At 46.5% G+C, this 16643-nt stretch overlaps 1 protein-coding gene across 4 annotated transcripts in view; it reads right to left on the reverse strand.

The window, feature by feature from the left end:
- Nucleotides 1-932: 932 nt before the first annotated feature.
- Nucleotides 933-16643, reverse strand: part of RALA (RAS like proto-oncogene A) — a 62178-nt gene continuing 46467 nt past the window's right edge. For all 4 annotated transcript variants that reach the window (XM_031951862.1, XM_031951870.1, XM_031951851.1 and 1 more), the window contains exons 3-6: nucleotides 5275-5425; nucleotides 4220-4428; nucleotides 1641-1815; nucleotides 933-1118 (exon numbers count right to left, since the gene is read on the reverse strand). In XM_031951862.1, coding sequence (XP_031807722.1) covers nucleotides 996-1118; nucleotides 1641-1815; nucleotides 4220-4428; nucleotides 5275-5388 — 621 coding nt within the window. In that variant the 5' untranslated portion in view covers nucleotides 5389-5425 and the 3' untranslated portion in view covers nucleotides 933-995. The remainder of the gene's footprint in view (nucleotides 1119-1640; nucleotides 1816-4219; nucleotides 4429-5274; nucleotides 5426-16643) is intronic.

The raw sequence follows: 16643 nt of genomic DNA on the forward strand, positions 1-16643 counted from the left end.
GACCGGCAGCCAGGAGGACTTGCCCCTGAGGGGGCCTCAGTTCAGGCACCAGGCTCATGAACCGGACACCGAAGGGCAGCTCGTGACTTACTCACGACCAAGTCCTGGGCCCCGTGGAGGAGGAGGTTCTCCCACGAGGGGCCTGGCCAGACTCGCCGCAGGCAGGAGCGGCTCCTCTCCGTCCCTGCAGACCGCTCTGTCTTCTGACTCGATGTGACTGGCCCTGGCTTCCAAGCAGCGGGGTGGCTGGCCTTCCATACTGGGGGGAGCAGACCAGCCCGGCTCCTTGGCCAGAATCATCCACGTCAAAACTGACCTCCTCCTGCTCCAGGGCACGGAGAGAACGTCCAGGATTTCTGGGATTCGGGCAGAACGGGCTCCAAAGTGGGCGGCGGCCTGCCAGTCTCCAGACTTTAAGTTAAGGCGTGTTCCAGCATCTCCCCATGCAAGCTGGTGGCCCGCCTTTCTCTCCGAGACCCCCCAGGCATTAGATCCATGCAGGTCACGGGCGCAGGGCCGATCCTTTCCAGAAATCAGCCAGACGCCCGTTACTCTCTCAGCCATCCCGTTCACAATGTTTCTCAAGGCAGTAGATCCGAGACTTGATAAATGGTATAAAATGTACGCTCCCTCCACCACCCCCACCCCACCCCACCTTTATTAGAACAGCTCAGGAATCACTGCCCGAGAGGCCCCCACGTGCACATGCGCCCCTCCCTCACGCACGCGCCCCCCCTCGCGCCCCCTCCCTCCCTCCCTCTAGACATTCCGGAGCTGTGATCATGGAGGCAATAATGAAATGGGCCGAACGCCGCTTCGTGGTGAAGCCACATTAATCCTTTGCGTTCCTCAGGGCAGTTCCGGTTCATGCTGTGAGTGATACGTGACCATTTCCAAAATGCAAAAGTAATTTCAGTCATTTGAGCCTTCCATGGCAATGCTTATAAATTATATTTATTAGTGTGGTCAAGACAAGGAAGAAGTTTGGGCCGGGATTATAAAATGCAGCATCTCTCTCTGATCCTCTTGGCCAAGCTTTTCCTCTTCTTCTTTCCATTCTTCTCTTTGCTGTCTTCCATCTTCCGAGCTCGAATTTCCCTCATTAAATCAAAAAATACCTGGAATGACCAAAGAAGATGTCCGTTAGGGGAGGGCAGATAAGGAGGCCGGGGGCTTCCGGCCTGCACGGGTCACTGAGGACGTCCAGGGGGGGGACGATGGGGGAGATGAGAGGAAAAGCAAGCTGTGGGGAAGGCCCCAGGATACTGAGGGTCACAGAGTCCCAGCCCTGCCCTCTGCAGGTCAAATAACCCCTGAAAGGGGTGGGACTTGCTCAGTTTCCCCCAGCTGTGGAGGTACAGCCAGGCTGGAAAGTGGGATCCTAGAACCAGACCCGAGAGGTGCAAAGAGGGAAGGGGCCTTAGCCCAAACTCAATCCCTTCATCGACAAGATGGGACAACTAAGGCCCACAGCGAGGGAGTGACTTGGAGGGGGGCGGGGGGGGTGTGGGGCCGGATGTGACCCCGAGTCCCCCAAGCATCAGGTCCAGACGCCGCTACTGTTCTGTGCCCACCACGTCCATCACGGCGCCCCCGACGTCCTGCTGCCTGCCCCGCACCATCCCCACGCGGGCATTTACCTTATCGACGTTAGCACGTGTTTTGGCCGAGGTCTCTACATAGTTGACATTCCACTGATCAGCTCTGTTTTTTGCGTCTTCTACAGAAACTTGTCTTTTATCTTCTAAATCTGATTTGTTACCAACTAGAAGAAAGGGAACGTTCTCATCCTCCTTGACTCTTAAAATCTGCTCCCTGGAAAAGAGGAAATGGAAAAGTAAAAATGGGCACATTCTCTCTCTATATATAAAAATATAAAAAACCAAATGGAAATCTCCCCGGAGTCGTTCAATTCATTCTGTTTTGAAACGCTGAGCTCACTTGTCGTTTGAACAGATAATCATTAAAAAGATCCAAACATTTAACATACATTTTAACATGTATACCATATATTGGATTGCTCGCCATCTAGTGGAGGGGGTGGGAGGAAGGAGGGGAAAATGTGAAACACAAGGCTATGCAGGGGCCAATGTTGTCAAATTAAAAAGTTTTTTTTAAATAATAACAAAATTAATTAAGTAATAATTTAAAAAAAGATCCAAATACTCTGCCTTATTTTTTCACCGATGAACAATCACTGATTATATGAAGTACCTCACAAGTGTCAGGCCCTGTGCTGAGGCCGGGGAAACAAAGCCAAAAAGGAACCCTGCCCTGCTCTCAAGGAGCCTCCGCTCTGGGGCCGAAGCACAAGTACACCTGAGATGCACAAAGAAAGTACAAGGTGGAAGAACGGGGAGAGATGGGTCTCCTAAAGGCCTCCAAGTTCCAAAATAGGGGGCTTCAGAAAAGCAAAGGCCTGTAAGAGAGCAAAGCTCTTTCAGACACCGGCCCCAGCAGAAACACAAGGGCACAGAAAGAGGCCGCAGGCAGACCGCCGAGTGTGGGAGTGAGGGGAGTTGGCAGCGTGGAGGGCTGGGGGGGACACTGCCTTGTCTTTGGTCATCAGGGAAACAAAGACTCGGAAACTGAAGGGAACTTCTAGCAGAGGTGGTACCTGAAGGAAGACGGGGCTTAAGACTTATGGAGCCACGTCTGTGTGAGCATCACCCGCTGAAAGAAACAAGGTGACCACCTATGGGCCTCATCTGTAATTTAAAGGGAACACAAAGACAGCCCCAATTCCCCAGGGCTAATACCAGAGAATCAGATGCATATTTTTCTTGTGACCCAGACAACAATTCAAATCCCTGCAATCTAAAACCAAGTGAAGCCTGCATTTCCAAGTCTCCAACTTTATCTTTATGGCTGGGAACAGACCGGGGCACCGGGGCTCGGAGCCCATCCCTCCCACTCTCTGGGAAAGGCTGCTCAGATAGGAAACAGAAAAGCCGCCGAGCACCCACTCAGGCTTTTACACCTAAAGCTACTGACAACAAGTCTGTGGGGCTCAGAGAGCCAATAATCCTTTCCACAAATGGGAGAGGAAGGCTCCACTGAGAGATCAACCACGGGCTGGCGAGTGGCAAACCGGGCCTGAGAGGAGCCTCCTGAGCCCCAGGACCACAGCCCTGTCCCGACTGCCATCCCTCAGGCAGTGACTCATTAAGGTAGGGAATACTGGGGGGAAGTTTTTCAAGAGGGACTGTGAAGGAGGTTTGGAGGCTCACTGAAAAACCAACAGAAAAAATCCACGCAAGAAGATGTGGGAAAATGGGGCAGGAAAAGGCAAGAGTTACAACTGCAGAGCTCCATCCAGTCCATGATCAAGTAATATTGTATTAAATACTGGACAGCCTCAGGAAAAAATAAAACAGGAGCCACGACTCCACAACAGAGTAGAGCTGGATTTTAGAAAAACTTGTCAAGTTCAGTAAGGAACCAGATCACTGGGTATATACAATGATCATCACTCCACGACTGCGGATGACCTGGCTCTTCTCAGCCACACAATCATTCAAGACGACCCCAAATCCTTACGATGAAAAACGCTCTCTGCCTCCAGAGAAGGAACTGACAGACTCTGAAAGCAGACTCAAGCACGCTTGTAAAAACTTTTTCTTCATTTCAATTACATGGAGAGATCCGCACACAGATAATCCCTGTCAAACTGCTTGCTATCTCAATGGGTGAAAGAGGGAAGAAGAGAATTTAGAAATAATAGTTTTTTTAAAAGTATTGTTTTTATGTGTAATTGGAAAAAAAAAAGTTGATGAAATCCTAGCATTCTCAGCGGTGACTCATTTTCCTCAGTATGATAAAGCTGGAAATGGAGAACAGCGTCCCCTGTGTCAGGGGATACATGTCTGAGGCATGGTCCAAAGGCTGCTCCAAAGCAGGAGCTAAGGTACAGACTCCTACTGTACAGATACATTCTCCTCCTGACCCAGATCCCTTTTTTGGGATCCAAGTCTCCCAAAACATGGGCCTGCACAAAATCCAGAAACACGGGCAAGGGAGGCAGCCACAAAGTCAAGTCACATTGCCGAGTGCACCTTCAGAGAGGGTTGGGGGAAGGTCCTGTCTCCAGGCCCCGGGGTAGAATCTCAGGCTGTGATACAAGCTAGAAACGGTGATGACAAAGAAGCGGGGGAAGAGGGGCCGGGAGCAGCCGCAGCTTGTTGGCACGCCAGGACAAAGGGACCAATCGGTGATCTACCTGAAATCGGCAGTTGCTGCAAAAGACTCCAGCTCGGTGATGGAGAAGACACACAGGAAGCCCTCCCCGCTGCGGAAGTAGTTGTCTCTGATGGCGGCGTAGTCCTCCTGGCCCGCCGTGTCCAGGATGTCGATCTGCACCTCCTCCCCGTCCAGGACCACCTTCTTCCGGTAGCTGTCGGCTTTGGTTGGCTCATAGTCTTCCACAAACTGGAAAAAAACAAAGCCCCGTCTCAGCGGGCCGGGGGCCCTGGGGCCCACCCCCACCCAGCGGAGGACCAAGCGCACTGCAATGGAGTCAAGGACCCTGAGGGCGAATCCCAGTGCTGCTCCCTTGCTCTCAGGCCCAGGGAGCTGCACTTTGACCTCACCAGGGTATCCCCACGTGACCAAGGCCAGACGGACATCAAGCTCTTCTCCCACACACTCAGGGCCTGCAAAGGCCCTTTATCTTCTGCCCCTACATCTGCTCCTACTGTCTGACCTTTGTCATGGGAATTCCAGCGTGGAAAACCCTTCTACCTACGGCTACAATCTTAGGGGACTTTTACAGGGTTTTCATACTTCACATACATAAAAGCACTGAGTTATATCTCTTTAAAATGGGATCTTGCAGACTCAAAGCACTTACAAAACTTGTCATACAGTGGGTCTGGCACACAGTAGGTGCACAACATTTATGGAAGCAAAGCAGGGTATTTCCTAACAAGACCCAGTCAAGAGACAGAACTACTAAAGAGGGCGGACCTGGCAACAGCGGAGACTCGGCTTCAAGTATGGGCTGCGTCAGCCTCTGCATCTGTACTCTGGGGGGGAATGATGGCCCGAGCCCTTTCCACAAGTGCCCAGTAGGGGCCATGTCCCCTCATCATGACCCCTTGCGGCTTTCCAGAGGCCAGAGGTCAGGAGGCCCTGAGAACAACGCCTGCCTCAGCTCCTCCCACAGGAGGATTACGACCGCATGGACCTCGTGGGGCCTTGGCACATGGAAGTCTAGAAACACTCTCCCCCTTACATCACTCACGGTAATGGAGCCGATGCACAAACTGTGCTTACCTCGTCGTACATGAATTGTAGAGTCAGGGCAGATTTCCCCACGCCACCACTGCCCACCATGATGACTTTGTGCAGAGCCAGAGAATTCTGCCCTTTGGGCTTATTTGCCGCCATCTTTGGTTATGGAAGTCTCCCAGGAGGAAAGAAGAATCTAAAGCAAAAGAAAAGAAAATGTTTCATTCCACGCTCGTGGCCCCAGGCAGCCGATGGTCTGCACAAACAACTGTGAATGACACTTTCATCCTCGGGACAGAAATGACGTCTATTCCGGAAAAACTCACTTTTGAAAAACCGACAAATGTCCCGTCTAAGTAGAGTTATTCCTAGTGGGTGGCGACCCCTCTCAAAAATCTGCTGCTGCCCTTCCCATCTTGAGGCTCCATCACATGCCCTTTGGGGGATGGGAGGATCTGGAGTCGTCCCTTCCACAAGGGCACAGGCAGCTCCCAGCCCCCACCAACGCCGGCCCCTCCTCTGCCTTATTTTTTAAGAGCGATCCTGGCAAGGAGGTGCCCTCCCCCACCAGCTCCATCACTGCCTGCTTTGCCACTGGCTGCCTTACCAGGGGTAATCCAGCCAATGAGGGCTTATTAAGAGCCTTCTATGTGCTAGGCCGCGGCTAAGGGCCGCCAAGAAAGGCAAACCTGTGTCTGCCTTCAAGAAGCTCGCGCTCTCACAGGGAGGGTCCCCACAGGCTGTAGATGATTTAATTACAGATCAGTCGCAGAGGGAGGTACCAAGGGCAAGGAGAGCCCAGAAGGAGAATGGGGAGAGCCCGGGCTCCCAAGACAGCAGGAGACAACCCTGCAAGGGAGGCCATGGCCAGGTTACAAAGGCTCCAAGAGCTCAACGGGCAGATGGGAGCCATTGCCTGTGTGAGAGAGAACCAGGACCCTGGCCTTGCTGCCACCAGCCCTCTCACGGAGCCGCAAGCACTTCCCCAGCACTCAAGTCAAGCTCCCCCTGCAGGCTCTGTCTGTTCCCTTCCCTTTTTTGAAAATCAAGACACCAAAAAGCCCCTGGGCTGAATCTAAAGTAGAGTCTGACAAGGAGGGAGAGCAAGTATCCTGGCTGGACTCAACAAAATACCCCTTGGATGGAGGCCAGAACAAAAGGACCCCAGCCATGGGAGGCCTGAGGAGGTGGGGTCTGGGGGGGCGTGACAGGGGGAAAGGGCAGTTCCCCAGGGCCCAGAGCAGTGAATCTAGAAGGCTCAAACCCATGGCCAGCCCCCCTCAGATATGGAAAAGGGTCTCACACCCACTCTCCTCGGCTCCCCACCCCAGGAGTGCCCCCAGCATACCAGCCCAGCCCGGCCCGGCCCAGCCAAGGACCTGACTCAGTGGGTGACTCATCCTTAAAGGGAAAGCTCTGGGCAGGACAGACTCAGGTCTCTTACAATTTGAAAACTCTGCACTTCGGGCTTTTCAAAGAACAAACAAATCTAGAACAAACCCCGGCAATCAAAGAAAAACTTATTCCGGAAGGAAAAAACCTGAAATGTGGGCCCTGCTCCCCAAAAGAACACGTTTCTCCAAGCAATGATGGGACAGAGCCACCGTTCTGGGCCTCCTCCATGCTCCCCCCGCCTCAAACACCGATTCATCCGCTCACGTCCCAGGCCAAAACCCATCTGGGATCATCCTCCCCTTGTCCCGGGGCTGAGGATGGCAGAGAGAAGGATGCAGCTGATTCCTAAACCCCTTCCCCAAAGCCCGGCTCCTGTGCCCCGTGCCCCCTTTAATCCCAGCGCTGGCCTTCGGTGGCTCTGCCCATGGGCCAAGATTAAAGATCAGTGATTCAAAGGCAGAAGGGCCTCCAAGAGTTTCCATTTCAACCTTCTTGCCTAAGGTCGTTTAAATTAAACCTCAGAAGCAGGACTTGAACACAGGGCCTGGAACTGAAGCTTCTCCACTGCCTCCAGGGGGTCCTAGCCTGGTCCTGATACTGGAGTCAACAGATGGAGTTTTAGACGTATTTTTCACTGTGTCCCAATGCTTTTACTCACACGCGACTTTTCGTACAGAATCTGAGCAAACAGGGGAGAGGCTAGGAGGGGATTTCCCCCAATCTCCTGTTTCCGGGCCACACGGGACTCCTCCAAGAGGCGGCACGTGGTGTGTGAGCCAGCAAAGGCCACCAGCAGCCCGGGCTAGACGGGCTGCCCCCAAAGTGCGAGATTCATGGCTTGGCCTTCCAGAGAAAAAACAAGTGCTCGATGCTCTCTGAAAGATCCTGGCCCAACGAATACAAAATCCAAACCCAAGCCTGGTTGGTTTCGGTCTGGGGGCCAGCTTCCTCTAGGAATCCTGCCCATTATCTCACTCGGACCCTTGGAGACACCAACCTGTGACCCGCGGGTGCTGGGGGCCAGGGCTCCAGGGGGCAGGCCCCAAGGGAAAGGATGCAGAGATAAACAGAAGTGAAGATCTCAGCCAGCCGGAGACTGGGGACCGTGGTCAAGGCCTGGAGGCAAAGACCAGACTTCGAGTGCAGCGTCAGGCCCTTCCTGAGCAGGGAGGTCCTGGACTCTGTCTCAGTTTCCTGATAGTGTATCATCTAAATGCCTGTTGGGATCAGAGGGATAAGGAGGCTCAAGCAAAGCTTCCTCACCCATCACAGAGATCACAAAATGATGAATTCTTATCAGTAAATGTCTGATTTGTCTACCTAGTTTATAGACCTGTGTACCTGTAGGCCTGTAAAAATTTCTCAGGCAAAAAGGAGCTGCACGTGAAAATGAATTTAGGAAGCCCTGGCCTGAGAGACTTATCTCCAGAAACACAAGCAATCAGGAGCAGATACCCCGTCTCCACCTGGGCCCTGCAGCAGAGGGGCCGCCTGGACTAGATCCTGTCACCGTGTCCAGGCCCTGCTTCCCCAGCTGTCACCAGGCCTGGGGCTGCCTCCTGTCCCCTCAGACAGGCTAAGGACAGACAGGAGAATCAGTTCACGACATCATGAACTGATTCTCCTAATCTGCCACTTAGATCCTTCCTTCCTTTGATTCTAAGGTAATTATTTCTGAGAGTGAAAACTCAAAGCAGTTTCAATCCCTCACAACTACAGTAGCTCAGGCCACAAGGCCCAGTTATTACTGAATAAATAAAGGTGGAAATCAATGGAGAATAATTTCCTTTAATGTTTAATGAGAGCAATTAAACAACAAGCAAGAAAGCATCACGGCCTCGTATGGAAATATGTTAAAAATGAAGGTACCCGGCTAACATATCAGACTGTTTGCTGACGTGGGGAGCGGGGGTAAGGGAGAAAAAAAACTGGAATTCAGAATCTTGATCTAACCATTCTGGAGAGCAATTGGGAACTCTGCCCAAAGGGCTGCCAAACTGCAAAGCTACAATGTCGCTACTGGGCCTGTATCCCGGAGAGATCATAAAAAAGGGGAAAGGACACGTGGCTGTTTGTGGAAGCCCTTTTTGTAGTGGCAAAAACCTGGGAAATGAATGGATGCCCATCAGTTGGAGAATGGCTGAATAAATGATGGTACATTTATGTTATGGAACATTATTGTGCTATAAAAAACGATCAGTGGGATGATTTCAGAGAGACCTGAAGAGACTTACATGAAGTGACACTAAGTGTAATGAACAGAACCAGGAGAACACTGTACACGGCAACAGCAAGATTATGTGACGATCAATTTCTGATAGATGTGGCTACTAGTGTGACAGCAAGACTGTCAATCAAAGGTTAAAAAAGTAGGACAAAAGAGCTCCAGCCTCCTTAAAGGGAGTCCGAGCAGCCCTCTCCAGACCCCAGCTAGATCCCCTCATTGTGGCCTCGTCACTCAGGCCACAAATATGACGAGTATACAACTGCTCTTGTGGGCAGTGAGCTCACAGTCAGGAAGAGTGAGTCCTGAAGGGAAAGGAGTCTCACTTAACCTTCAGACATGCATGAGGTGATTATCCCAATCAACACATCCCAGGCCCTGAAATCAGGAGGACCTGAATTCAAATCCAGACACTTAACACTAGCTGTGTGACCCTGAGCAAGTGCCTGCTATGTAATGCTTGTAGCAAGAAAAAAATTGGTCAAAAAACAGTTTACAGATTTAATCATGAGGTTTCCAGGAAAAGTCTAATCTTCATCTGCTTCGGATTCTGTGGCAAATTAACTCTAAGTTTATAATTTATGCATTCTACCATAAATAAGTAGCTTGAGCTCCTGGAATAACTGCTGCTTGTAATTATATAAAAGATCTCTCACTCTGAAGTTAAGCCTCACTAATTTGAAACAGGAGGAACTGAAGAAGCCTCTGCCTGAAGGGGACCGAGCTCCCAACATGCCTTATTATGGCAACTTTGAAGTTCATAGCAGACTGAATAATGATTAAGAAATCCAATGAGAAATAATGCCGCAGAAAATTTTAAATTAAATACCAGCAAGGACTACAGCAATATGTCATAAAGATCATGCACAAAGATCACAACCGGGTGGGGCATATACCAGGAATGCAGGGCTGGCTCAATAATAGGAAAATTATCAACAAAATTGACTAAATTAACAAGAAAAAATAACAAAAATCATATGATTATCTCAATAGAAGCAGGAAAAGCTTTTGACAAAATACAGCACCTACTCCTATTAAAAATACTAGAGCACAGGAATGGCGCTTTCCTTAAAATAAGTAGTATCAATCAATTACTATCAGTAAGCATTTTTAAAAAAGAATAAGCTAGAAGCCTTAGCAATTAGTTCAAGGGTGAAGCAAGGATGCCCATTATCACCACTATTATTCAACATTGTACTCGAAATATTCGCTTTTGCAATAAGACAAGAAATCAAAGGAATTAGAATGGGCTCTTTGCAAATGATATGATAGTATACTTTGAGAATTCTCAAGAATCAACTAAAAACGACTCGAAATAATTAACAACTTCAATAAAATTGCAGGATATAAAATAAATCTACATAATATTCATAATCATTTCTCCACATCATGAATACAGCCCAGCAGCAAGAAAATGAAGTTCCATTTAAGATAACTATATGTGACAATATAAAATACTAGGGGATCTACTGCCAAAATAAATCTAGGAGTCATATGAACACAATTACAAAACACTTAACACAAAATCAGATCTAAACAACTTGAAGAATATAAATTACTCATGTATAGCACAAGTCAATATAATAAAAATGACAATTCCACCTATTAATTTACTTATTCAGTACCAAGTCAGTCAAATTACCAGAAACCATTTTACAGAGTAAGAAAAAAATAATAGCAAAATTTCATCTGGAAGGACAAAAGTTCAAGTATATCAAGGTGGCCTAGCCATATCAGATCTGAAAAAATATTATAAAATGGCAAGCGTCAAAATTCTGGCACTGGCTAAGAAACAGAATGGTGGATCAATGGAACAATTTAGATTCACAAGACAAATAGTAAATGACCATAGTAATCTAGTGTGATAAATCTTAAGACCCCGGCATTTGGGATAAGAATTCACAATGTGACAAAGACTGCTTAAAACACAAACAAACAAACAAAAAAAAACCCAAAACAAAACAAAAACAAAAACAAAAAAACCCTGGAAAAGAGTAGGGCAGAAACTGGGTACAAAACCAGTATCTTTTTTATACCATATTATCAAGATAAGGTCAAAATGGGTAAATGTTTTAGACATAAAAAGTGACACCATAAGCAAAGCAGGAGAGCAAGGAATAATTGTCAGATCTATGACTAAACAAAAGATAGATGTAAAATAGGTAATTTTGATTATATTAATTTAAAATAATTTTGTACAAATAACACCAATGCAAACAAAATTAGAAGTAGAAAAACCAGGAAACAATGTTTATATTTATAGCAAGTGTCTTTAATAAAGGCCTCTTCTCCTATGGAGAGAGATGAGTCAAATTTATTCCCCAAAGTCATTCCCCAAATGATAAATGGTCAAAGGATATGAATAAGCAGTTTTCAGATGAAGAAATCAAAGCTATCCATAATTACAGGAAAAGATACTCTAAATTATTATCGATTAGAGAAATACAAATTAAAACAATTCTGAGGTACCACTTTAGACCTATCAGATTGGCTAATATGCAGAAAAGAAAAATGATAAATGTTGGCAAAGATGTGGGAAAATTGAGACCCTAAAAGCATTAGTGGTGGAGTTGTGAATCATTCTGTAGACCAATTTGGAACTATGCCCAAAAGACAACCAATCTGTGCATACCCTTTTACCCAGCAATACACCCCTCCTCGATTTGTATCCCAAAGAGAGTATAAAAAAGGGAAAAGCACCTACATATACAAAAATGTTTATAAAAGCTCTTTTTGTGGTGTCAAAAAAATGACAAAAAATGGAGGAGATGCCCATCAATCAGAGAATGGCTGACCAGATTAAATTGTGATATATGAATTGTAATGGAATACTATTGTGCTATAAGAAATGATGAGCTTTTTTTTTTTCGTGTTTTTTTCTTTTAATCTGTTTCTTCTTTCACAACATGACTAATATGAAAATGTTTTATATGACTGCATATGTATGACCTATATCAAATTACTTCCCATTTTAGGGAAGGGGGAAAAAGTGAGGAAGAAAAAATTGGAACTCAAAAAAAATTTTAAAACGAATTATTAAAAACTGTCTTTACATTAACCTTACATATAACTTTGTCTATAACTAGAAAAAAACAATACTATTAAAAAAAAATTGAGAAGCAATAGAAAGTGACTTCTGTTTCCCTGATAAAGGAGCGTGATGCTCAGAAAGTCCTGGGATACAGCATCTTACAGTGACCAGATATTATAACACTGAGGACAGATATTCCAGGCCCAGGAGTTTGAAACACCACAGATCCAGGGAAGATTAACTCCAGGAGGTGGAGGGCAGCACAGACAGTCAGGATCAATTACACAAGATAATGTCAAATTAATCATTCTTCTGCAAAATATGGCACAAAAAATAAATTAAGGGGAAAAATAAGAACAAGAAAACTGAATCAATTTTATATTATCCAGTAATAAATTCAGTATTTCAATAGATTTTCATAGGAACACAGATTCAAAGCTGAAAGGGACCTCCAAAGTTTCATTATTCCTCTTCAGAAATCCTAAAATCTAGCCAGAGAGGTTTTCTCCCTAGTCCTCTCACATGACAATCTTCCAGTAAGCCTTCTCATACAGTCCCTCACTGCTTCCATCTCTTAAAATCTCTAGTTTCCTTTCTAGTTTACCTAAAAATAAGCTTCACAGGTGAAACTCTCCTTGATTTTTCTAGCTCCTAGTATCTTTCCCTTAAAAATCACCTTTTATTTGCTTTGTATGGTTTCAAACAGGGAACTAAGTCTCCCTAGACAAAATCCAAGCTCTCTGACGGCGGGAACTGTTTCATTTGTTTTCTTATCCTTAACCGTAGCACAGCACTTAACACATAGCAGGTATTCAATATATTCTGACTGAGTGTATGACTTGTGATCTCATCAATGTAAGCACTCTTTCCAAAAATACATACTGGATCCCACTTACACCTTCTCATGCTGAGATGCTGTCTACGTTCTCTTAGAAATTTTTCTGAGTAATCAGCACAAGGTGCTGGGAGCCTCCCCACCTTGATAATGAACACCCCTGGATGCAGAAGGCGATGAAGGTTGCCCATGAGTGCTTCCCTGCTTCTGCTACATAACCGGTTTGCTTACAGTCATCTCTCTTTGATGACATTCTCTTATTATTCATTATTATTATTTGGGCACACACTGTTTCATGAAGCATGTTGAGAGAAAAATCAGTACGGAAGGGAAAAACCATGCAAAAGAAAAGAAAAAGAAGTACACATTTACATTCAGTCTCCACAGTTCTTTTACTGGATGCAGATGGCAGTATTATGTGTGCAAAGTCTACTGGGATTGCCTTGGATGATGACATCCTTTACACAATTCTTTTGTGGAAATATGTTGTAAACTGCTCACACCCATCACAGGCCTTTCCATTGCCCTTTGGATGACCTTTAAGTATTTGGGAACTATGGGACTCTAATGACTTGAAGTCATATAGCATCACTAAAAAAAGATTTTTTTTTTTTAAAGATAAGGCTTGGAGGAGAAAAAAAGCTCAATCACATACCAATCACAGGCTTGCAAGTGAAATTCAAATCCAAGCTCTTTTAACTCAAGCCCAACACTCTAGCCATCAGAGTGGGCTGTCTCCCTTTAGCAAGTACACATGCATTATCATCCACTTGATTTTTCCTGTGCATGTAGTAAGAATATATGTATTCCTCCTTGGGAGACAGAACAATCATGGGTTTGATGCAATCGATACAGCCACAACAAAAAGCTCCCTTTCTCTTTTAGCCCTACCATCTTCCATGACACTGGAAAACACTTTTCGTGAATACAGGACTCCTTATATTACAATTTAACAATCAGATGACGGAACAGTGCCATTTCTATTGTTATTTCTTTGAAGGATTCTTAGTTGTGATGAACATTTAAAAAGTTATGAGATAAGGGGCAGCTAGGTGGCGCAGTGGATACAGCACCAGCTCTTTAGTCAGAAAGACCGGAGTTCAAATCCAATCTCAGATAGTAACATTTCCTAGCTAATGTGATCCTGGGCAAGTCACTTAACCCTAACTGCCTCAAAAACAAACAAACAAACAAATGAGTTATGAGATACTGAGATAAAAACAAGTCAAATACTTTTATAAGTTTTAAAAATAAATAAGCATAATAGACTCTCAAATTTATTAAATACCCTTCAGCCAAGTGTGACTATAACGTGTGATAGAGAATGAAATCAAAATGGCATCAGCTCCCCTCATGGAGAAAGACCACCATCCCCAGGCATTCTAAACAGCATAAAATTAAGTTGGTTTTCACAGGTATTATAAACAAGCCAAATTCAAGGCGACTCTCCGGTTTCCAGGAGGGCAGGTCCAACATCGTTGGATGAGTTAGATGAAACGAAGCCGGTCCTCCGTGACCCACCTAGTAAGAATGACCACTCGGTACTCCAGAGGAATAAAGGCTCTTTCACCATTGCAAGGCTCCCACTATCACCGAAGAGCTGGTCTAGGATTAGCTTTGAACTTTTCATCCAAATATGTCACGGCCGACTAGGATTTCGCTGCTCCTGTTTTGCTAGCGCGCTGGGAAAGCTTCCCTCATCTCTATTTCATAGATGAACTTCATGTATCAGTTAGCAAACATGACACTCTCTTTAGCCTGATCCTTTAGCACACAGAAATCACCCATCTCCTTTATCAAAAAAGAAATGATTGAGAACCTGAAAGAGGTAATACAAAAGTGATTTCTCATTGGGTTTTAAACAGGAGGCCTTTAAAACAAACTGAGCAGGCAACTTACATCCCAAGAGAGGTCTGTGGGCAATTAGGATACAAATTAATCTGATACAAAAGTTTTAGGCCAACTGTTTAAAAGTCCCAGGAATACACTTAAGTAAATAAAATACAGCCAAATGGAAGCTAAACTGGAAAGCAGATTTTTCATTTTCTGAATGCAATATTGAAATGAATTAATTATTGTGAACCAACCTTATTTCAAAGGACAAAATGCAAAATCACATTATTTTTAAAAGTCACTCAACTTGTGAAGTGTCCCACGAGTCATTTCTGCAAATGTAGCGGCTGGAACACTTGCATGTGCTCATGACTGACAGCACGTGTGGCTCTGACTACTGTTCTCTCCAGCCTCCCGCTGGCACAGGTGGACAGTGCTGCTGACCAGCACGCTCTCCTTAGCACTAAGAAGGGGCGAGGGAGAAGAGAAAAAAGCTTTGGCCACAGGCCACCGACGTGTCCAATGTGGTTCCTGTGAGCATAGACCAAGCGGGGCGAGCAGGGTGGCAGTCAGGGGATTCAAGCAAAGATAAAGGAGAATGTTTTCTAGGCTCAAGACAGGGAAGCAAAAGAGGAATGCTTCAAACACAATTGGGACATCACAGTGACAGAGGTTGGCGTGGCTGGTCATCACGGGCATGGGACGTGTGCTTCCCAGGCTAAACTTCTAAGAAGCCAGGGTCACTGGAGACAGGAGGCCCTGGGGTCCAAACTTAAGAGAAAAGGGTAAAATTGGTGATGGCGAAGCGAGGGTCAGGAAGCAGCGGTGAGGAACAAGTGATATAGGGACCCCGCCTCCAGCCCGTGAGAAAGGGGTCAGACAGCTGCCACGGTGGGACAGCTACACGGTGCCAGATTGGAGCTTTAGAGCCCAAGGGGCAGGTCATCAGCTGTGATGATGAAGAAACAGGGGCTGAGAAAGACTAAGTGACCAACGGGGACAACCAAAAAATGCAGAGGATGAAGGGAGACGGAAAGGGAGGCTGGGAGCCTGCTGAGACTAGGGAGGCACAGTGTGAGAGGAATGGGGAGCACTTGTCTGGAGCGGCAGTAACGACCGGGGCTGTCTGAAATAAGAGTTTGGGGGATGAACCAATGCTCCTCTTTCTCCTCCTGGGAAAGGTCTCCAGGTGAGCAGCCAGGGGTTGTGAGCACATCAGTATAACTGCGTGTGACACCTGGGAGCACGCCCCAGAGTGATGCTACGGGGGAGGGGAAAGAGATGAAACTTACTCTTCAGGGTACGGAAAAGGCTGCTCTCAGCTTCCTGGAAGAAGCGTGCCACAAGAGGGCCCACGGGGGCAAGGCGAAAAGGCCCGGGTCTCGCCTGCACAGGCCTCCCGAGGCCTTTGGCCAATCATACACAATTACAGGAATGGTTTCAAGGAGCGCCCCACAAGAGGCTCCATCCTTTTTAGTCTAAAAGGATTTAAAGGCCTCATTTATATTAATGTGCAGGATTGTTGTTGCAGTTGTTACTGTCCCGACCTCGACGAGGCCTAAAGTGGCCTGTTAACTAAGTGAGCCAAAAGGCACTTCATCTTCATAATCCCACATAATCAATGCACTCTGGTATGGGAAACTATCCTCACATCTAGCGGCCACTCTGTGGTCTATGAAATCTCAACCGTGACTCTACAGGGAAAAATCCAGGAGCCGGAGCAAGTTCTGGAATTGCCAGGGATCAGCTGACAAGCCCGCCCCTTGCAGTATAAGGTGTTTCACAATTTTAGGTCCCATTTAAGGTTTAGTTTGTCTTCCCTTCCCTTCATGCAACTTGAGTTTAACGGCTCTCCCTCGAATGCTTCTTGGTCTTTTAAAGGTGGCAGCTCCACTGAGTGGGGGCTGGCTGGGGGGGGGATCACAAGCTCCCGACTGCCCAAGACCTGCCCCCGCCAGGATTCAGAGAGTGAGGAAAGATCCTGACTTCCTCCCCATGGCACAATCCCCATACACTGGCATATTCACCGGAGCTTTAAAATTTCTGAGTAAATGATTAAATACCTAACAATTTTCCCCTCAATTGTCCTTCCTGCC

This window comes from Sarcophilus harrisii, chromosome 1 (assembly GCF_902635505.1).
Source record: "Sarcophilus harrisii chromosome 1, mSarHar1.11, whole genome shotgun sequence".
Lineage (NCBI taxonomy): Eukaryota > Metazoa > Chordata > Mammalia > Dasyuromorphia > Dasyuridae > Sarcophilus > Sarcophilus harrisii.